General features: G+C 37.2%; 1 protein-coding gene across 10 annotated transcripts in view; it reads left to right on the top strand.

The window, feature by feature from the left end:
• CACNA2D1 (calcium voltage-gated channel auxiliary subunit alpha2delta 1) overlaps positions 1–19,848 on the top strand; it is a 399,914-nt gene extending 380,066 nt beyond the window's left edge. For 6 of the 10 annotated variants that reach the window (XM_054068873.1, XM_054068833.1, XM_054068859.1 and 3 more), the window contains 5 exons: positions 1,952–2,007; positions 2,151–2,280; positions 4,300–4,412; positions 9,350–9,432; positions 10,705–10,863. In XM_054068873.1, the coding sequence (XP_053924848.1) occupies positions 1,952–2,007; positions 2,151–2,280; positions 4,300–4,412; positions 9,350–9,432; positions 10,705–10,863 (541 nt within the window). Of the gene's footprint in view, positions 1–1,951; positions 2,008–2,150; positions 2,281–4,299; positions 4,413–9,349; positions 9,433–10,704; positions 10,864–19,293 lie in introns of those variants that run through there. The other 4 variants (XM_054068882.1, XM_054068852.1, XM_009568580.2 and 1 more) reach the window with 2 other exon arrangements.
• Positions 19,849–22,377: the final 2,529 nt, after the last annotated feature.

Below are 22,377 nucleotides of genomic sequence, written 5' to 3'. Positions count from 1 at the left end.
GCTACAGAAATAATTTCACATATTTCAGAGCCATGTAGATATGCATCCCTATTAGCTACTTACCCCAACACCAAATTGGAATAAGTAATTTGGACTGATGTGATGCTATTGCATTGGTGTGAATTGCACTCTTGGAGATCGTCTGTTCCTTTTTCTGAAGTTTCATGATGATTATTATTTTTTAAAATAATTATCAAGCTGGAATGAATTACCTGCTTTATAGTCTTTAGACTATAGAGCAGCTGAACAAACGTAATAATTTTCTCATGGGTAACACTATGAAGATTGTATTTTTTATTGTTAGTTACATTTTGTTAACATCAACAGCAAAAATATCAGTGTTCTTGGACAACAGCAAAACTCCAAAACTGGAGATGGGCAATAATCCAGAAGAGAAACTTGAGCTCTTCTGAAACAGAGAAACTTTAGTTTATCAGTGTTCAAATCAGACTCAGTGGTCTGGACTCAATTTAGACCTGAGGTTTATTTTGTGTGATGTTTAACTTGAAAGCACCACATGAAAGTACTTTCTATGGACATGTTTTTAATGGAATCTAGGTCAGAAGCAGGCAGAAAAGGCCATTAAGCAAGTGGAGTGAAAAAAGCTGACCAAAAATGGATTCAGTGAGGCACCTGGCAATGCAAAAGCAGAGAAATAAGAGAATCTAGGTTATTAAATAAAACTATAATGTTTCAGGCAACAATGTGGGTTAAAGGTGTGAGTGATAATTTTCAAAACATGTATGGGATACATCAACATTTAGCTAAAAGAATGCATATTGTTTCTCTTTCATGCTATTTTAACTTAGAAGATTTCAGAGTTTTCCCAGGCTTCTTTTTTTCACTTAATTCCCTCTAAATTCTGTTGAATCCTCATGAAGGATTACTGTTTCCTGCCAGCAAATTGCATCGCTGTTGAATGGCATTAGGTCTTTTCTCATCCATGACAGTTGATGATCTGTTCATCTGATGATTCAAGGCAAAAAGCTGTGGAGAAAAATAGCTCCTCAGGCAATGTATCCACCGAAGAGATGTCAGGAAGATTTAATTTCTTTACACATGGATCATGCTGGATAAGGAGAAAAAGAAGTCTTGGAGGTTGAATAATGTTATACAGGCATTAAAGCAGAAAGAGGTGAGGAGAGATCAGGTCATACTTATAGGTAGAAGCAAAAAAACCCCATGATGTTAGGAGAATATAACTTAAGAAGGTTTTATCAGAAGCAGGGAGTCAAGCAAGCTAACTATTGTGAGTCCTGTTCTGACAGGTTGGTAGAGGAGAAGGGAGGCATGTATGTGGCAAGCCAGTACCAGTTTCAAGTAAATAAAATGGGAGAAATATGATCATGAGTGAAGAAAATAATCTGAAATAAATGGAGCTCCTTAACCCTAAGTGTTTTGACAGCATCTAGGAGGAAAAATAATTCCATGCCTCAAGAGCAGGAACAGAGATTATTTTAAAAGTCAACAACTGCAGTAATAATTTTTAGAATATAATATTCCAGTGTTTGTCTCCTTATCAGCATTTTAATGAGCCTTAATCAGTGTAAAGTATCTAATTCAGAAGCATTTTCCCTGAGTGTGTTCAATGGAGTTCTGGCTGGTTGAAGTGTTAGACGAATGCCAACACACCTCTTCCACCTCCCGCAGAGGGATAAAAGGGGAGTGCATGATAACATTTCCATTATGTGAGTTATGGGTACAAATGATAGTAAATCTCAACAGTAGAATGAAAGTCTAATATGTAATAAGACCTGGGAGAAAGTGTGGAAAGAAAATCAGAGCCAAACTATAATGTTGAAAGAGACACAGCTTTAATAATTGTCAAAAGCTTTTTTATCCCTGATGATTCTGCTGTTAATTACTCTTATTTAAGTATGTTTCAAGGATCAAGTGAAATACAAAGAAGACAAAAACCTTTAACAAATATATATTGTCTTTCTACGTTCAGGTCTATCTTACAGCAGCTGTTTTTGAGCTTGACTTTTCCACGTTTCCTTGAGGCAGGTAAGTCAAGAGAATATTAAAGAGTCAACTTTGAGTGAAGTAGAAGGTAAGAATCTAGGCTGGGGGCCAAATTTGGATCTCCCCATTGCATCTGTGACTTTAAAATGTCATTTTTTATTTATTTATTTTCTTCTTTCTGTCAGCTGATATGGAAGATGATGATTTTGGTGCTGCCTTGCCTAAAACGAGCTGTATCACTGAGCAAACTCAGTATTTCTTTGAAAATGATGACAAATCTTTTGGTGGGATTGTAGACTGTATAAACTGTTCCAGGTACATTTTCTTCAATATAAATAATAACTTCTGGATATTAATTTATTTTGTAAAAGATAATGACAGTTATAAGAACAGAAAGTACATTTTAGCTTAATTACAACTAACCAACATAATCAGACAGAAGTATATAAGCAGCAAATGATAAACTGATTTCTTTCTATTTGTTTACAATGAATTATAGAAATATTTTGGTCAAATTTTTGGTTTATAGTCTGTGTGTGCTCTATAGAAATCATATTTTAATTTTTTTTACACAATTTATTTTCTTCTAATTTCTTACATGACCTTAAAGATGTTCTGCAATATTCAGGAGAGGATTTTTCTTAATCTCATTATGTATTGGAATTGTTGATGAGCAAGAATATTATACCACTTATCCTCAAATTTACCTTCTGGTCAATAGTTCTGATGATTTAAGAGCTGCAGATCTTAGTAAGCCAACTGTGTTGGTTTGTTTTGTAATCAATAGAATTACTCTTCAGGCTCCATGTCCATATTCAAGGTGGTGTTTAGTGTTATGTTAAAATATTTGAATACTTCAGAAACATAGCAACTTGGACTTACTTCTATGTTTCATAAAAAAAGTCTGCTAATTTGGAAGTTTACATCCATTAGGAATTCCAGAAAATGTCTTAGAAATTAAAATTTACCATCAGATTTCAAACTCCTTGGGGACAATATTTCAAGCAAGGAAATCAAAACCAGAAGATATTGGAGAAAAATAAATATAGCTAAAACACCCAGCTATTTTTTTCCCACTTCCGTAGTTCCTCCTCTATCTTGATGGTATGTGTTTGTGTGGTACCTCGCTCAGAGAACTCAATAAAGCTGGGGTTTGGGTTTTTTTTTTGTTTGTTTTGTAGCACTTTTTGTTTGGTAATTGGTTGTGAGGTTTCTTAGATAGTTTTCATAAGACTTCTTCAGTTCAGTTTGCTGAAAGACTATAGAAATTATTATGCTCCTACTGCAAAAGTAGTGCCATGGTGCGGGGATGAATATGAAAAGACAATTTAAGCTGATTTAAACAACCAGATATGTAATCACAACACCAGTTAATTAATTAACAGGTGTTTTGTCTTCTAATTGTACCCAGTCAGTGGTACAAACTCAGTATCTGTGAAATTTCAGAAATAATCCAATGAATTCAGACCAAAGTAATAAAAGGTCAGCTTATACAGAGTGCAAACAACCTGTATGAAAAGACTTGCTTCTTATTTCATATGTGTATGAAACTATATTTAGAACACACTAACAACAATTAACCTGTTAGATTGTCCTGAATTTGCCTCTCTTTGACAGGTAGAATATATTTTATTAATGTCTGAGAAATAATAAGATTTTTTTCTCTGCTTATTCGACATCTGTCTGCCTGTCCAGTAAATTTAAACTGTACGTGAATATTATCCAGAAATAATTTTGTCTTTAGTACCTAAGGCATGAAACGTAGTACCTATAGCTTAAAGTTATAATGCTGCCTGTTCAATTATTTGTAAATTGTAAATGATTCTACTAACTTAAAAGACTTTTGTGAAATAATATGTACATAAAAATATAAATACACATCCAAGACACAGTATACATACTCTAAATCTCTTTCTTTCCCTTATTATTGACAAGTTTATGTGTTGGGGTATTTTTACTTGTTTGGTTTTGTGATTGGGGGTTTTCTCAGTGTTTCTGGGGGAAGAGTTGATGCTGAACCGATCTTATTTCTCAGTAAAACTACTGCTGCAGCAGTACAGAGCTAGCTGTTAACTCAATTAAAGTCATTCTATGCTATTTTCTGTTTTTTTCCACTAATAAGTCTAGTTGAAAAAGGGAACCATGGAAATGTCAAAAATATTACAGAATTTACTATGAATGTTTCTTGCTGTTCATTGATGGACAAGATAAACAGTAACATGCAGACTGAATCTGTGAAGTTGGATTACCTTCTATTGCATTACTGTTTGTCCTTCTCAAATACGGATTCCCTTGCTTCATTTAAACATAGGTTTTTGTTGGCTTTTATTCCAGGCTTTATCATGCAGAGAAGATTTCAAACACCAATCTAGTGTTCATTATTAGTGATAGCCAACTGCTTTGCCGCTCCTGTGACCCAAAGCCACTGATGCAAGCAGAGAAGCCGGGTATCCTTTAAAATGACATTATTTAGTGGTGTGGATTGATTTTTGGCTATGATATGCTGGAATATCTTTGGAAAAAAACGCGGCCTATTTATACATATAGATATTAGTAGCATGCTGGCCTTGGAGTACTTGAAGTAGCAGATATTTGTGGATGATACCACAAATCATCTGAATTATCGGTCATTGAGGCAGAGAGCAAAGCTGTTATTTGTGAAGACCTGAACAGAAGCTTACAGGAATTTAATGAAGTTTCCAAAAGGCAGATGCAAAGTCTTGGATCCAGGACAGAATAATGACATGTAGCTGGACAGGGTGGGGGCTGAATGACTAGATAGATTTTTGCGTGAAAGGACTTGAAGTTCATGATGGAGAGGTTGAACATCAGTTGGTGCTGTGCCTTGCAGTAAAGAGCCAGTCATGTCCTGGGCTATGTTAGCAAGAGCTAGGTTGGGAGAATTGGTTTGTCTCATCTCTTCAGCTGTGGTGACATCACATCTGAAGTGCTGTGTAGAGGTTGGGGTTCCTCAGTAGCACACTGAAACAGAAACAGTAGGACAGAGCCGGCAAATATTTAAGGATGCTTTCCATATAGTGCAAGAGCGCTCTGTCCCCAGATGCAGGAAATCAGGCAGGGAAGGGAAGAGATCTGTGTGGCTGAGTCGAGACCTGCTGGTCAAACTGAAGACCAAGAGGGAACTGCACAGGCAGTGCAAGCAGGGACAAGGAACCTGGGAAGGGTATAGGGACACTGCCTGGTTGTGTATGGATGGGACCAGGAAGGCCAAGGTGCAGCTGGAACTGAACTTAGCAAGGGAAGTGAAGACTAGCAAGAAGGGTTTCTACAGGTACGTCAGCAGAAAAGGAAGGTTAAAGAAAGCATCACCCAACTGATGAATGAAAATGGTGACCTTGTATTCAACAAATGAGGAGAAAGTTGAGGTACTCAACTTTTTTGCCTCAGTCTTCACCAACAACCACTCTCCTGGCCCCTTCTGAGGCAGTGGACGACAGGAAGGGGACCAGAGAGGTATAGTTCCTCCCACTGTAGGGGAGGATCAGGTTAGTGACCACTTAAGGAACCTGAGCATATGTAAGTCTATGGGACCTGACAAGATGCATCTCAGGGTCCTGAGAGAATTGGCTGATGAGGTGGTCAAGGTACTCTCTGATATTTGAAAAGTCATGGCAGTCAGAAAAGTCCCTGGTGACTGGAAGAAGGGCAACATTGTGCCCATTTTTAAAAAGGGTGGAAAAGATGACCCTGGGAATTACCAACCTGTCAGGCTTACTTCTGTGCCTGGGAAGATCATGGACCAACCTAGTGACTTTCTGTGATGGTGTGATCACATCAGTGGACATGGGAAATGCAAGGGATGTAATCTGTATGGACTTCTGTAAAGCCTTTGACACAGATCACCACAACATCCTTCTCTCTAAATTGGAGACATATGGATTTGATGGGTAGACTGTTCAGTGGATAAGGAATTGGATGGATAGTCACATTCAGAGAGTAGGGGTCAACAGCTTGGTGTCCAGATGGAACTATGTGACAAGAGGTGTCCCTCAGGGATTGGTACTGGGACCAGTGCTGTTTAATATCTTCATCAATGATACAGGCAACGAGATCAAGTGCACCTTTAGCATGTTTGCAGATGAGACCAAGCTGAGTGGAGCAGTTGTCACAACAGAAGGATGGGATGCTATCCAGAGGGACCTGGACAAGCTGGAGAAGTGGGCCTGTGCAAACCGCATGGGGTTCAACAAGGCCAAGTGCAAAGTCCTACACCTGGGTCAGGGCAATCCCCGTTTTTAGTACACAATGGGGGTTGACATGATTGAGAGCAGCCCTGAGGAGAAGGACTTGGGCGTGCTCATTGCTGAGAAGCTTGACATAGCTGGCAGTGGATGCTCGCAGCCCAGAAGCCCAACCGTATCCTGGGCTGCATCAAAAGAAGTGTGGCCAACAGGTCAAGGAAGGTGATTCTGCCCCTCTATGTCTCTCTTGTGAGACCCCACCTGAAGTATTGTGTCCATTTCTGTAATCCTTAACATAAGAAGGGTATGGAGCTGTTGGAATGGGTCCAGAAGATGGCTACAAGGATGATGAGAGGGTTGGAGCACCTCTGTTCTGAGAACGGGCTGAGAGAATTGGGCTTGTTCAGCCTAAAGAACAGAAGGCTTCGAGGACCCCTTGTAGCTGCCTTCCAGTACCTGAAGGGGGCCTACAGGAAAGCTGGGGAGGGACTTTTTACAAAGGCATGAAGGAGGAATGACTGTAAATTGGAGGGGGGAAGATTTGGACTAGACATTAGGAAGAAATTCTTCACGATGAGGGTGGTGAGACACTGGCACGGTTTGCCCCAGGGAATTTGTGGATGCCCCATCCCTGGAAGTGTTTAAGGCCAGGTTGGATGGGACCTTGAGAGGCCTTCTCTGGTGGAAGGTGTCCCTGCCCATGGCAGAGGGTTTGGAACCAGATGATCTTTAAGGTTCCTTCCAAGCCAAACTATTCTGTGATTCTATGATTCATTTTATGAAATACTGGAGGAAGTTCGATGAAGGGCTAGCAGGGTGATTGGCATCTGGAGCACAGGACGTGCAAGAGAAGCCTGAGAGTCCTGGTTTTTTTCAGCGTTTAGAATAGGCAAGAGTTCTGTCTAGAGTGATTAAAAAAAAGAGTAATGCCGAAGCAAGTGTTTGGATATGAAAAGTTTAGATCCTTTGGCCAAGGGGTGGAGGTACTTTACTGTATGCTCAGTGCCAGTGAGAACTGCTTAATTTCTGTGGAAAATTTAACCATCAAAGGTTAGAATTTATCCAGTTGCCGTCATAGAATTTTTTTAGAGCTGGCTGAAGGCATGGGTTGCATACACACTAAGCAGAGTCCTTGGAACACATACATCAAAATGAAAAGCATGTGAAAGATTGTTCTAATTTACAACCGCCTTCATGCCACTCTTGATACCCCTAGTCTGTTCGCTCCAGTAGATACATGTAGGTGATGGTGATGGCAATACAATAAAACCAACATACATACATTCTAGGCCAAGAGAAATTCACCTATAATCTTCTCTGCTCTATGTGCTTGAGGATAGCATGGCAGAGATAGTAAATGAAATCATAATTGACGTTATTACAACAGAATATGGAAAACAATTAGTAATACCTTTGTCCATGTCAGGAAGTTAGTTGAGACAGTCTCTCCCTTTCCTGCAGGAGAAGCAGATGTTGGTAGAGATGACTATGCTTCTTTGGCACAAATAATGCATTCATTGCCACATTAATAAAACTGTAATTGCATCTACACTTGGGTTGAAAAGGAAGTTACATCAGCGTGGAAGCAATATCCATATCATCACAGAAGTATGTAAACATAGCCTATTATTCTAATTGGCTCTAGGCCATGACAGTTTGATTAATTGTTGCTACTGACTGAATTTATAGAAAGGACTTTCTGCCAAATATGAGGCACGTTTGATGAGAAATGGTTATATGACTTGCATTTCCCTGGGGAACCCAAACCTAGAAAGCAGTAAACAACCTCAAATGGGAGGACTTAATATTGACTAAATGAACTGTTTTATTTTTATTCTATCTATATAGTTCTAAGCTATTCTCTCTTTTCTATAACTAGGTACAATGTGAAATGCAGATGTAGCATAACATCACACAAGCAGAGTGACCCTTGGGTGCTGTTCAGATGGTTATTATTAGACACTGCTTCTTTCTGGTTGGTACAGCTTTGCATGTGCTCATGGTCTTTTAGAATATTTCTACATTTCAACTTCCCAGCTGAAAACTGGGTCATGGCAGAGGAGGGGGGAAATTTGATAATATCTGAGTGAAGAAAGATGTAGACCTGTAGAACTAAATTCCCCATCCTCTTGCCTTCACTGTTCATCTCTACCTGTTGCCACAAAGCTGCAGTAGTACTCCACAGTGGTGCATCAATAGGATTGCTTCAAGTGTAAATTTGAGCTACTAAGATAAGTAAAGTTTTGTTGCTTAGTTTCTTTTAAACACTAGCTTAACTTAATGCAGCAGAATAAAAAAATCTTAACATACTGAGTGGTTATAAATGCAGGTTTCAACAGAAGATGGTTTTGCAATTTACCGTATCAGTGCATTTCAAGTATGCTACAATGACTCGTGCCTCTTTTTTTGCCTGTGTCAAATGTGAAATGTAGTATTTACACCTAAATATCAGCAACTACATATTTCAGGGACATATGCTAAAGCATTGCCTTTCACTTACAGTTAGCTAAGTAATAGCTTGTCACTGCTCCCATTTTTATCCTGCTGCTCTGCTGTTAGTTGGGACAGCATTTTCTCTGTCTCCTTAATCAATGAAATGCTACAAAATGTTGATCTTGTCTGTGGTGTTTGGACTAAAAAGATGTACCATAATAAAACTAGTAGTTCTTATAGGCCTTCACTGCAATTCTCAGCCTATATATTGCATTACTTTTCCAAACAGGCTTCCTCGCTTTTACCTTGTATCTTCATTTTGGTGGAATAACTCAACGGTAACATATTCTATGAGGAAACAGCACCACTGGAAGCTTACTATTTTATCAAATATTTTCTGTACTATTCATGAAATGGTGACAAAAGCAATACAGAAAATATTACAAAACCTCAGCTTTAATTTTTTATTTCATGTGTGGTGCTGGAAGTATTGGTTCTGAAAGTTGATCCAGGATATTTATTTTCTTTATTAAAGTGGTGTAAAAAGAAAAAAGGTGGGTATTTGGTTTCAGTTTACATGGAAGATTGGGTTAGGTTGGTGGTTTTTTAATTTAAACACGTAACCGTGACTATTGATGTACTATCTGAATTAGTATAAAAATTCTCTTCTGCAAGTGTAAAACCAGAATGTTAATCCTGCTAATGTTTGATGCACTAAAATGAGTCATGATCCTTAACCACAGAAACAGATGAAGGGCCAAATCCTTGTGAAATGGTCAAACAACCTAGATACAGAAAGGGTCCTGATGTCTGTTTTGATGAAGCCAAACAGGTAAAATTGAACTTGTAAGACTTTAGCACTATCTTTAAAAACAATTGTAGAGTTGTTTCAGAAGAGCAGTGAAAACTATTGTTTTAATGTCCCTTGATGCCTGGCAACCTTTCTACCACTAAACATACTGTTCGCTCTAGACCATAGCCACTCTATTTCAAGTATCCCATTATTGACATAAAATGAATGGCTGCTTTCTTATCTACCTTTCCTATAATCATAGTACTTTCACACATGGTTCCCACTAAAAAAACCCTCCATCAGTTAGCATAAAACTGTTTAGTCTGTACCGTGCTGTGAAATTCAGTTCTTCTATGACTTTCACAAATATATGATAATCTTGACTTAGAAGTAGTGTTTGAATTTAATGTGGCAAATATGATTTAAGTTGTTGTTAAATTATTAAAAAACATTATATCTGGTTTAGGATGTTGTTCCTCTTGGAAATTCTGCAAATGTGTATTGACCCTAGGTGGCATTCTTAACAGGTATAAAAGTGCACTACTTTACTGAAATAGCAAAACTGTGCTGTTTAGTTCTCCATGTATTGTATATATCACAGTTTTAAAGTAGGAAAACTATAACTGTGCCACATCTATAAATTATTTTGAATATACTCTCTTTTTTACCTTTCAAAATACTGCATGAAAGACAATATGTTGGATTCAAGTTGTTTAGAATAGATTTCAAGACATAAAGTACTGAACGGGAAAGTACTTGTCATTATATAAAATGAAGAAGAAAAAAAAAAAAGGAAAAATTGTCCAAAACTAGTACTGTTAGTTGGCTGTGACTGCTGTATACCAAGTTGTCTCCCAGTATGTTCTCTGCATTTCTTTAATGAGGCACAATTACGGAGAAGTCAGTAGTGTTAAAAAAGTTGGTATTCAGTGCATTTTTCTAGCAACCAAATTTTATTGAAAAAAAAGTCTTCTTACTGGGCAACAAAGGTTAAACAGTTAAAAAAACATCCAAAAGCTATTTGGCAATTGTAAATATTTTAAATTCTCCTGATAAGATCCTGTGTGAAAGTACAACTCTTGCTTACTAGCTTGTTGTGCTAATCAGTGTGTAAGTCATGTGTTTTGTAACAGTGAATTGTTTTGGTTAAGTTTATTTGCAAAATTTGCTGTGAATCTCTTGCTCTTGGGTGGATGCTTTCACATTAACTCTGCTAACTGCCAGCAATCTGCATGATATCTCATCTTGTATGTCTTTTTTTCTGTGTTTTCTTTCCTTTCCTCTACTTGCTACTTTGCCCGTTATTAATAGGATCAGCCTATATGCACAACGAGTCGTGCCTCTGCCATGACGTCCGCTCCTATCTTCATTTTTCTGCAAGTTTTCATGTGGTGTGGATGGTCAGTTACTTTCTCTAATTTTTTGTTTTGTTCTTGGCTTAAAAAATTAGCAGATTTTTTTACTTACTAAGCGTACAACAGAAAACAGAATTAAGTGAGTCCCAGAAGCAACAATCTGGACCAAATTACTATTACAATATAAAGGGAAATTAAATATGAAAAAAACCCTGTCTGGAGCTTTATAAATCACAATTACAGAACACAAGGGTCTCTCCCACAGCAAATTCAAAGACACGGGAACCTGTTGGGTTTGTATGGTTGGCTTTTTGAGATTGCATATGTATCAACAGAGTCAATGTCATTCCCTTCAAACCATTTTTCCCTTATCCCTCTTAAAATTAAACAGAAGAAGAAAGTTTTCTGAACAGAGGCAAAAGTGAAAAGTAATTAGAAAAGACTATAAAACCTGTGAAAATAATGCTGTACTTAGGGACAGCGAGAAGATGAGTGCTCTGTGTAAGAATAATGGGAGCATTGCTATTGAGAAGAGTATGGAGTTCTCACTGCATTCAAGTTAATGGAAATGTTAATGATGGAAGGCAATAATGCGCATCGATATGGTTAAACTATGGATTCAGTAAAATAATATTTTCACGTTTATATTTTCTGCAACCTAAATGTAGTAATTGCCTTAATATAGCAGAAGGTAGTTCTTTTCATGTAATTAAATACATGGATCCGTGAAGTCCTGCATGTTGACTTAGTGTGGACACTGGGATTCATAACAAAACCTTGGTATTTTAGACTGTTGCATTTAATGATGTGAGAGTGTGCATTGCTGTGCTAGGGACATGTACACAGGAGAACTGCTGATCTAAACCATGACCCTGTACACTGAAGAAGTTTCTGATAAATATTATTACTCAGAAAACCAGTAGAGGGAGATACTAACATATCTATCAAAGAAAAGCCAATTGAAAAACAGAATTGGAACCTTACAGTTATTTTTTTCAGAATTACTGTACTAAAATATTAAAAGTTCTAGCCATTTAGAACACTCTTTTTTCTCAATAATTTATTTTTTTCTTTGTATCTGGGGAAGATTCAATTAATATCACCCAAACTTCAGTGAAAAAAAGCTTCAGGTTCTGTTTAACAGGCATATATGAGTAATTGAGAAGTTTCCTATACTGTCTTTAAATAGTCTAGTTTCTAGAAAAAACTAGGAACTCACAGAGCCATGGCTGAACATTATAAGGAAGGTCAGGAGTCCCTTCCCCCAAGCCAGTGGTATTTCACAATAAAGTCTAGAAGACTGACATCTCATGTCCTTACACATGCAATTTGCTCTGCAAGTAACCTTATTTTAATTAAAAAGCTACTGTCCAATGTACGTAAAGCAGCAGAGACTCACCTTGAGCTGAATTCTTTATATCTAAAATGATCTTTCTGATCAAGAAGTCAAAGGAAAATATTGGGAAACCCCGAAATGTAATTTAGCTGATAGACTTTTGGCAGCAGAAATTTATAAAGGTAATTTTGTTCATCTATGTTGTTTTTAATAACTTTGTGGTTTTGGAAATGGATCAGTTTCAATTATGGTTTTTTTTTTTTTTTTTTTTTTAAATAATCAAGGATAGTAAAATATTCTTTCTCACCCCCTGAATACTTTGCTCTTACATCATACCTGCACTCTGGTTTTGTTTGCCATGGCTGAGAATAAAGGGAAGAACTCTACAAGTTTTTCACCCCTTCTAGAAATGTCTATCACAGGAATGTCAGTGGGAGCTTTGAGCGTAATTAGCAGCCCGTACAACTGTACGTCGTGATGGGATTGGCTGTGCCCCTGATCTGTGAATGGGTAGCTGTTCAGCTTTTACAGCTTTGTGTGGTAGTCAAGACAAAGAAGGGTAACACAAAATTTGTGAAAGAACATGGATTGGAACTTGAAATTACTCGAGTAAAAGCAAAGATGTTCTCCATGCAATATGAAGCATTTAAAATATGGGCTTTTAAAAGGTATAACTTTGAGGTAAGCAGTTAATATTGAAGGTCAGATCAGAAGCTCTTTGGCAGTTATTTGCTTTATCCTTTTTATGGTCAGTGTAGCACAGTGGGTTCTGATAAATGATTAAGGTTTCAAGACAAATTTTTAGTACATTAGATAGTTATAGTGTGCTTCGAAAGAAGTAACAAGTGTGTTTATAAACTTAGACATGTATATATGTACGTATTTATATCTCCATGTCTGTCTTTAAAATTTTGGACTTGTGCTACCTTCAAGGAAATGAATATATATAGTAATGAGTATGTGGGTTTGATACTTAACAATGAATAAGAGTTTTATAAAACCATTCATTCCCGTTGTGCAAGTGCTGAATAATTTTCACAGTGTGTGATGCTGCAAAATAATCCTCTTTAGAGTTGTTACAGTAAGGCATGATATGAAGGAGATGACATTTGGATCTGATGCTTCTCTGCCTCAAGCATGCAAGTAAATTTGACCTGATACTAGTGCAAGAAATTTTTGATACACTTCTGATGAAATGAAACTAGCCGAAGAGGACTTTTCCAATTTTTTCTCTCTTCAGAGACGTACAATATACAGAATATTGTTTTGAAGACAACAAAGAGAGCACATCCCCAACTAATCTTTTGGTTACTCAGGTTTTCTGTGTGACTGGTGTAGTACTTACTAATGTAATAGGCTAGAAAATTTCCATGAAACTGCTTAAAAATAATTCAGTATCAGAGATAAATATAAGGTAAATATAAGCTAAAATGATGCTACATAATTTGTTATAAGAAATATTAGAAGTAATCTCTAACATTTAGAGGAATCAGCTGAAAAGTTTTCTTAAAGCTCAGGAATAGGGGAAGTGTTTTGAAAAAGACATTTTGAAGACCATTCAAAACTGACGTTTTGCTCAATCTGCTTGCAAATTAATTATGATATCCCACTCATTTCCATAAAACTGTTGATGTTTTGAATTTATGTAAATCAGCATGTAATCAGACTTTCTCCTCTTTTTTTTTTTTTTCACATTTCTCGTAATTTTCACAACAGTTAAAGCACACAAGAAAATTACAATGTGCAATGCTGGGGAGGAAAAGGTAATTTAGATAGGATTTAGTGTACCTTCTTTGCCAGTACTATTTTTGCCTGGGTTTAGGACACAAAGGAATAGCTGATTCAGGAGAGACTATTTAGAAAATGTTTTTGCCAAACTGCTGGTTTACCACTGTAAATTGGTCTACAAACTTCAGAAATTCATTGTGGTCAATATGAGGTTAAAATCTCACCAACCTTGAAATATGTGTGTAAATCATTGTATGCTTTTGTCTGTTATGGTTTAACTCTGTCATTCAAAATAAGAAGATGCCTTTCTTGTGTGAGGCTTCCAAGACATTCTCCACTATTGTGAAGTTGTGAATCCTTTAAAAACTTTTCTGTATCGCCTCAGGGAGAGACAAAAGATATTAAAATATTTCTTTTCAGTTCAATAAGAATATTACATAGTATAACTGCTGAATGTAAAAGCAATGCCCATAAATTATGTTGCAGTTAAAAAAAAAAAAAAATCTCAAAAAGCAAGAGAAAAAAAATGTGGGTTTTTTACAAGTACATATAGTGGTTGGATTAACACATAAACATAATTTAATCAATATTTGGTCTAAAGCAGAAGCAATATGAAAGCTGTGTAATCATATATGTGAGGGTCCATCTACTCTGTATCTCTACAGGATGCCATTTTCACTGTAATGATATTTTCCCCATCCTATTATGCACAATTTGTTTAAGACCTTCAGTTTACTTCTCACTTTCTCTCCCAACATCTTCCCTTTGCTGAAAATGTTAAGCCTTATGTTTTACTTTACACTATTTCTTCAAAAATGACTCAAATAATTTCAGTGATAAGAATGTTGAATCAAGAGCCATCACTGAGTGATGTTAATTGAATTCATGAGAAAAGAGACTTTTACTGATATTTTTATTTCTGATGACACTTACTGTGAAGAAGTGAAAGGGTTGTTTTTAGGTGCTTTGAATAGAAATAAATAAAACTACATGACAAGACACAATACAGATGCAAAAAGTGACAGAGCCAAACTAAATAAACCAGAAAGTTCAGTGCATCTTCAGATCTGGTGCAGTAGAGTTCGCTTATAATTTACTTCTTGACCCTAAAACTTAGGATTTTTGAACTTGTAGAGTGCAATCACCTAAAAAAAAACCCCGCCTGAGTCAAAATTATAGAACTAAATTATGAAACTAGCAGATAGCTGAGACATGTCTGGAAATGGCTACCATTGAAGAAGAATGGCAGCTAATGTGACTTGTTTGCTTTGGGACAGAATGAAATATTTTTTTTCTTTTTCCCTGAAGAACTTGAATGCTGGTTTGGGGTTGGTTTTTTTTTTTTTTTTTTGGTTTGCATCCAGGTTTCTAAAGGAGGTTGTCAGTGAATGCTGTTCTTCCTGGTGTCTTCCTGGGTCTAATTTGTCTGCTTTATCTGATTTCTATATACTTATTCCAAACTGATCTAGCTCATTGTACTCTGCTTTAAAGAATGTATTGTGCATACTGGGAATCTCATTGAAGTCTTTATCCCTTAAAACTGACGCGAAGAACACACTGAAGTGCTATGCCCTGTAATCCCCAGCTTCCCTCTTCACACCTCTGTCATCAAGCAGTTACCGTATTTGACTTCATGTTTTTAATTTTTTAAAAAATGTCTACTATCACTTTCTGCATATATTGCAGAAAGGTCATTAATATTGTTATCATTCTTCTAATTTGCTGTTTATATCTAATCTGCCATTTACTATGTGCTTTCCTGGTTTTGCCCATTTGGATAAACTTGATTTCTTACATACTGACCTTTGCCCTATGACAGTATGCCTAATTTCCTAGCTGATTAATGCAGAGCATTTCTTTGGGGGTTTTATTTTTGTGGTTATTTTTTTGGTTTGCATTTTCTTTGTTTTGTCGTTTGGGTTGGGGTTGAGATTTTTTGGGAGAAGGTTGAGGGAGATAGTTTTGGTTGTTCTGACTGTGGCATTCATTGTACCTGGATATGTAATGCAATGTTTCTAATCATTTTTCTGGATCCTAGAAAACAAATCCTCCTAGAAGCCATGCTAGAGCACATGGCGGACCGGCAGGTGATTTAGAGCAGCCAGCATGGCTTCACCAGGAGCAAGTCCTGTATGATCAACTTAGTGGCTTTCTATGATGGGGTAACTGCAGCAGTGGACATGGGAAAAGCAAGGGATGTGATCTATCTGGACTTCTGTAAAGCCTTTGACATGGATCCCCACAATATCTCTAGATTTGAGACATACAGATTTGATGGGTGGACTGTTCAGTGGATAAGAAATTGTTTGGATGGTCGTATTCAGAGAGTAGTGGTCAATGGCTCAAAGTCCAGATGGAGATTCATGACAAGTGGTGTCCCTCAGGGGTCCATACTGGGATCAGTGCTTTTTAATATCTTCATCAGTGATATAGACAGTGAGACCAAGTGCACCTTTAGCAAGTTTGCAGATGACACCAAGCTGAGTGGTACAGTTGTCGTCCTAGAAGGACTGGATATAATCCAGAGAGACCCAGGCAAACTGGAGAAGTGGGCTTGTGCGAACCTAATGAGGTTCAACAAGGGCAGGTGCAAGGTCCTACACCTGGGTTGGGGCAATCCCTGGTTTCAATACAGACTGGGGGATGGCGTGATTGAGAGCTGCCTTGCTGAGAAGGACTTGAAGTTGCTGATGAGAAGCTCGACATGACCCAGCAATGTGCACTCACAGCCCAGAAGGCCAACCATATCCTGGGCTGCATCAAAAGTGTGGCCAGCAGGGCGAGGGAGGGCATCCTGACCCTTTACTCCACTCTTGTGAGACCCCGCCTAGAGTATTGTGTCCAATTCTGGAATCCCCAATATAAGATGGATATGGAACTGTTGGAATGGGTCCAGGGGATGGCTGTGAAGATGATCAGAAGGCTAGAGCACCTCTGCTATGAGGACAGGCTGAGAGAGTTGGAGTTGTTCAGCCTTGAGAAGAGAAGGCTTCAGGAAGACCTTGTAACAGCCTTCCAGTACCTGAAAGGAGCCTACAACAAAGCTGGGGAGGGATTTCTTACATGTAGTGTAGGCACGTAGTGATAGGATGAGAGGCAATGGCTATAAATTGGAGAGGGTATAAATTGGAAAGTGTTGCCCAGGGAAGTGGTGGATGCCCCATCCTTGAAAGTGTTCAAGGCCAGGTTGGATGGGGCCTTGAGCAGCCTGACCTAGTGGGAGGTGTTCCTGCTCGTGGCAGGGGGGTTGGAATTGGATGATCTTTAAGGTCTCTTCCAACTCAAATGATTCTGTCATTCTATGATTCTAGTGAGGGACTTGCTTTTTGAGTTGCTGCTTCTATTTTTTTTCCTGCATTCTGTTTTTATGTGTTTAAGTGGGTTTTTTGGTTTTCTTGGTTTAGAGTGGGGGGAGGTTAAAATATTTTGGGGTAATTTTCACATAGTTCTCTTTCTTGAAATTGGTTTCATTTGTTTTGGATTTGTTTGGCCTGGTCTCTCACATAGTGGAGCTCAGTCCTGTTGCATTATAGTTTATGGAGCTACTAAGCTATACTAGAGCTATACAGAACAGCTCTCACTAACAATTTTGAAGTAGGCCCCATTCACTACTGAAGATTCAAAGACTTTGTTCCAAGAGACAGTTATTTATCTTATCCAAAAATATGATCTCTGCGTCTCTTTTTGATGAAGCGTTGGTCCAGTCTATATGTGGTGCCTCTAATCTCACATGACATTTTATGACTGATATTGTCACTTTGATCAGGTGATCAGCAGTGCAGTCCTAGTATTAAATTTTATTATTAGGCTCTGAGATTTCCTACCCACAGTGATTCCATCACATTTTCCTTTTCCTGTCATACCTTTATGCTATTACACTTTGTTTTATCCTTTACATACTACCCTTCTGCTGTATGTCCTATGCTGACTTTCTTATGAAATTGATTATCTGACAAAGCTCTGTCCTACTGGTTATTCTCCTTCCACTGTGTTTCTGATATGTGCGTTTTCTTGACATGGTTCATTGATGACTTATATTCATTGACCCAACTTAATTTTATATTCCTAACATTAGTGTAAAAGTACTTGAAAGTTTTGCTTAAGGATGTGCCAATAAATTCCTTTTTTATCCTGATTGCCATTTTTATCTCCCTTCCCCTGCCTTTCTGAGGCACATTGAATACAAGTTATGTCTGCTTCAGTGGTGCGTCAATCTGAAGCAGGACATGTTTCATGCTTGTTGGCTTTCCTCAGCTTTCTGTTCTAAAAAATTTTTAATTTCTGTGCCAGCAGCTGGTGTTTGTTGCAGTTAAAGTGAGGTCTGTCCTTCCCTGCACGTATTCCTCCTGTTCAAGGAGTTTCCCCTGTTCCTGATTTACCTAAGTCCCTTCCCACCTGCACTGTTGTCTTCTCCTTGGAGGCTTGGGATCTCTTGGAAAATGGGAAGTGTCTTTTTATGCTGTGGGTGCAGAATACAGTCAGAACAGAGGAAGACAAAATATTTTCAGCCTTCAGAGCTACTCATGGATCTCAGATTCAGTGAATGGAGCAGTGCAGGAGATGGCTGAAACATTATCCTGGTATTTTAGGCAGCTAAACATAGATTGTATCAGTCCTGAGAAACAAAAAGGTGTAAAGATGTTATAGGTCTCAGAATAGGTATCAAATGTATTGTAGCCAGACTAGTAAATAAGCTCATGGTGTGAAAGATTTTGTATGTTATAGGTGAAGTAGGACCAAATAACAGTGATTAATGATAAAAGTCGAATGGGGAAAAGAGGTGTGATTGCTGTGTGGTATAATGTATGGTTAGGTCCACTAATGTATGACAGAACGGTGCAGCTCAGACTGAGCCCCCCAGACTGGAGGGTCTTCTCTACATACTGCATCAAACATACAAAAATCCAATAGAAAATTCAATTCTTATACTTTAATACAGCATCAGAGATATGTTTTTTCATTGTCTGTGGTAATTTCTTCACCTACCTGCAGATCATATTGATTTTAAGGTGTGATCATATAGATGAAATAAACATGAACATAGTCTAGTATTTGTATTCTTATCTTGAAAAGTTACCTGTTCTGTCATTTTTCCATGCAATAAAATGTTACTCAAAGTCCCCAAACTGATATAATTTTAAGGAATATAGATGTGGTTTACTGGGGCCCCCAGGTATATCTCATAGCATTTCTGGTGTGATTGTGTGAGTATCCCATCTACTGTCTAAGCAGCTGCAGTAAGCACTGTAAATTTTTAATCCTCCCATGCTTCTAGTTGATGTAGTAATGCTACTCTTTGTAACAAAAATCAGACAAATTTCCAAGAATTATACTGCTTTTATTTTAGGCAAAATAAAGTATATAAGACAAAAAGGGATGCCTCAAGGATAGTTAAAAATGTGGAAGTCTAAAATGCAGATTACTTCTCGGGAAACTTAATTGTAATTGATTTTAAAAGATTTCTTCTTTTCTTGTCAACAGGAAGATTCGGCTGACTGCGGTGGTGTCTCTGGTCTGAGTCCATCACTGTGGTCTATGGTAGGAATTCAGTTGGTCCTGCTTTGGCTGTTATCTGGCAGCAGACACTGCCAGTTATGACCTTGCTAAACCAAAACCCGCATAACTTAATCAAGACCTGGCCAAAACGATAGCCTCAGTTTCATTTTAAGAGGGTCAGCTATTCAGACAGCAGCAAAACAACAGTGCTCGTGTCTGGTTATCACTCGCTGTGAGACTCATAAAGGCGCCCGCGGTGGCTGCATGTTGGAGTGTTGGATCCTTAAAAATGTGTGAATGCTGCATCGTGTGTGCCATCCGAACAGAATTCTGTACATGCTTCATTGGCGAATCTAAGATTATTTTTTTTTTCCATTTCTTTGTTGTTGTAATCTTGATGACTTCATGTAAAAGGGCTCCCCTGACAGTAGCTTATGTATATGATTTTCATTTCTTTTAAGCTTTGGATATCTTGAAGATTTATATTCTTTTACATGAACAGTTATTTAAAAAAAAAAAAAAAAAAGAGAAAAAAGAAAACATGCCCCTCCCAGTATACATTACTGGCACCGTGAATGGCTGCTTTGAACATCAATTTTGTCCAAACTAGTTGACTAAAATGAAAATATTGTCTAGTCTTTATCAGAAGGTCAGCATGATCAAAATGTTTTATGATGAGCAGTTTATTCTTCCAAAATGAATCGTGTAGTTAGCTAAGTTTTGGTAAGTTGATAAATTGTCAGTTTAAAGGAAGGAAGGAAGGGAGTTAGGAAAGATACGTCTGTTTTTAAAAACATAAAGGTGTTTGAGAGTTTAAATAAAAAATTATTCTCATCTTAAGCTTGGTGTCATCTGTCAGAAAAATGTTAATTTCAATGTAATATTCACCTCCTTTTCACAGTGCAGTTATATATTAAGCTAGTTGAATCCTTCAAAGGCTCAAACAAAAATGCTTGTGAATAAAAAAATGTCTTTGTGATATTTGAACGTTGGTTTCCAAGGGTATTTTGCATGATGCTGATATGTTATTCTCTTTCAGTTTGTTTTCTTTGATGGTAGAGTATAGTCCATTGAAAAGGTAATTGAGTGATTCTTTTATTGTGTGAGAAACTGAACATTGCAATGTGTTGCAATCAAATCATATTAAATTATATTACGAAACAGAGCTCTGAATATACTGTGCAATGAAAAAGCTGAGAAAATACAGTAAATTTAGCTATTATAACAAAAGGATTGAGTTGGATTTTTTACAGATTAGTGGTCTCACATGAAAACCTATGTACAGATATTTTAAGTGTATAAAAAACAGATTTAACACATTTATTTTTGGAAGTATATGTCCTCTAAAGTTCATATCAGGTTTCCCCTTTGTTTCCTTCATATAAAAACACCCATATTATTAAAACTTCTGCTGTTGCTATTTAATATTGGAAATAGCATACTTAACAGCAAAATGTCCTGGTTGCTAAGAATAGAAAAAATCTAAACAAATGGGGAGCCTTGAATCTACTTGTATGCACATTGATACTTGATTGTGAATAATAATTTTAGAAGTTGTTTTTATACAACCTCATTGGTGATACAGATTGGTGCAGTAAATTACAATATGACAGTGTAGCATAGTGTTGATACAAAATATGATTTGCGCTTTTTATTTCTAGTTTTGAGAACTAAACAGTATTGCAAGACAGCTAAACCAATGAATGTGTAACTCTGCTGTTATTGTATAATTCTGCTAACAACTGCAATATGCAACTATGAACATGGCACAATACACTAGCTATTTAAAAAATAAGAAAATGCAAAGCATTGATATGCATATTCTGGCAATCAGTTAATATAATTTGGATCATGCCAGAAGCTTAAAGAATGAATTGGGCATGCATTACTATCCTGTGAAAACTGAAGAAGCTACTCAAAGCCATGGCATGGCTTAAAAGATCAGATGTCTGCTGTAGCTCTGCCCATGGCTGGTTCATTGTTTTTCTCATTTACCTTGGCTCCAGCTGTGTATTTTTCTTATTTTGGGAATACAGTGAGTGAAAAAATAAAACCTGACCTTTTGCTCAGCAATCAGATTTAGCTTTTTTAAAAAAATATATCTTGTAAAGTCATGGGGTTAAAAGTACAATTATCTGTGTTGGATGACTTCAGGTCCTCCTCAGGGAAGGTGAGCTAATTTTGATAATACGGGTGAAGATAATCTTGGAGCTTGTCCTTCCAGTCATATTACTGCACTTCTCTTCACCCTATCATCAGTTATCACCTTATTAAAAATTGGTTGGAGTCTTTCTAATGTTGAGACTGCATCCTCTATTTTTCTTTAAAACGGTCAATTGAAATTTCGTGGGAGAACAAGTTGTGTAGGATTAGGCCAATAGTTACTCCACTCATAGATTCTACGCTTAAGAGTGCTTAAAATACATATTTGCATTTTCTTCTTTTAATTTCTTGGAAGATTGTCAGCATATTATGTTCTCTGTCGTTTTCACATAGCTTCCCAGAAGAAACCCTTCATGGAAAAGTTACATTACTTAACATTACAGAATGATTTGCTTAGGCTGATAAAACTGTATTTTGAGTAACTTAATAAACACTTTAGAGTCTGTAGGCAGAAAGAAAGATGACACAAAGCCATGCTGTCACAGAAAACAACTGTGGCTTTTGCTCTCATTCCACTTCCCTTCGAGTGCTCAAATACAAAGTTAGGAAGAAACCCATGCCATGCAAATGCATTTGCCTTCTTGGGTGACCCAGATGGAAATATTCTTTGTTCTTTTCCTTTGCCCCTCTGTATGATCTGAAGAAATATGTTTCTGTGTAAACACTTGGCCTACCAGTCATTATACCTATCTGATAGAAAGCTCAGGACCTAGCTCTTCCAGAAGGGCTTAGTCCCCATAGAACTCAATAATTTAAACAGAAAAAAAGTGTAATTTTGGCTTATTTTTGCAGAAAGCAGTGTATATTTTGATTGTATACAAATCATGGTCAAAAATATTTTTTAAAAGACATTACTTAGATAGCTGCAAACTATAGAATACAAATAGAAAACACAACCTGAACTTG

Source organism: Cuculus canorus, chromosome 1, assembly GCF_017976375.1.
Source record: "Cuculus canorus isolate bCucCan1 chromosome 1, bCucCan1.pri, whole genome shotgun sequence".
Classification (NCBI taxonomy): Eukaryota; Metazoa; Chordata; class Aves; order Cuculiformes; family Cuculidae; genus Cuculus; species Cuculus canorus.
Note: the sequence above shows the minus strand (reverse complement) of the source record. Positions and strands in the feature narration are given on the sequence as shown.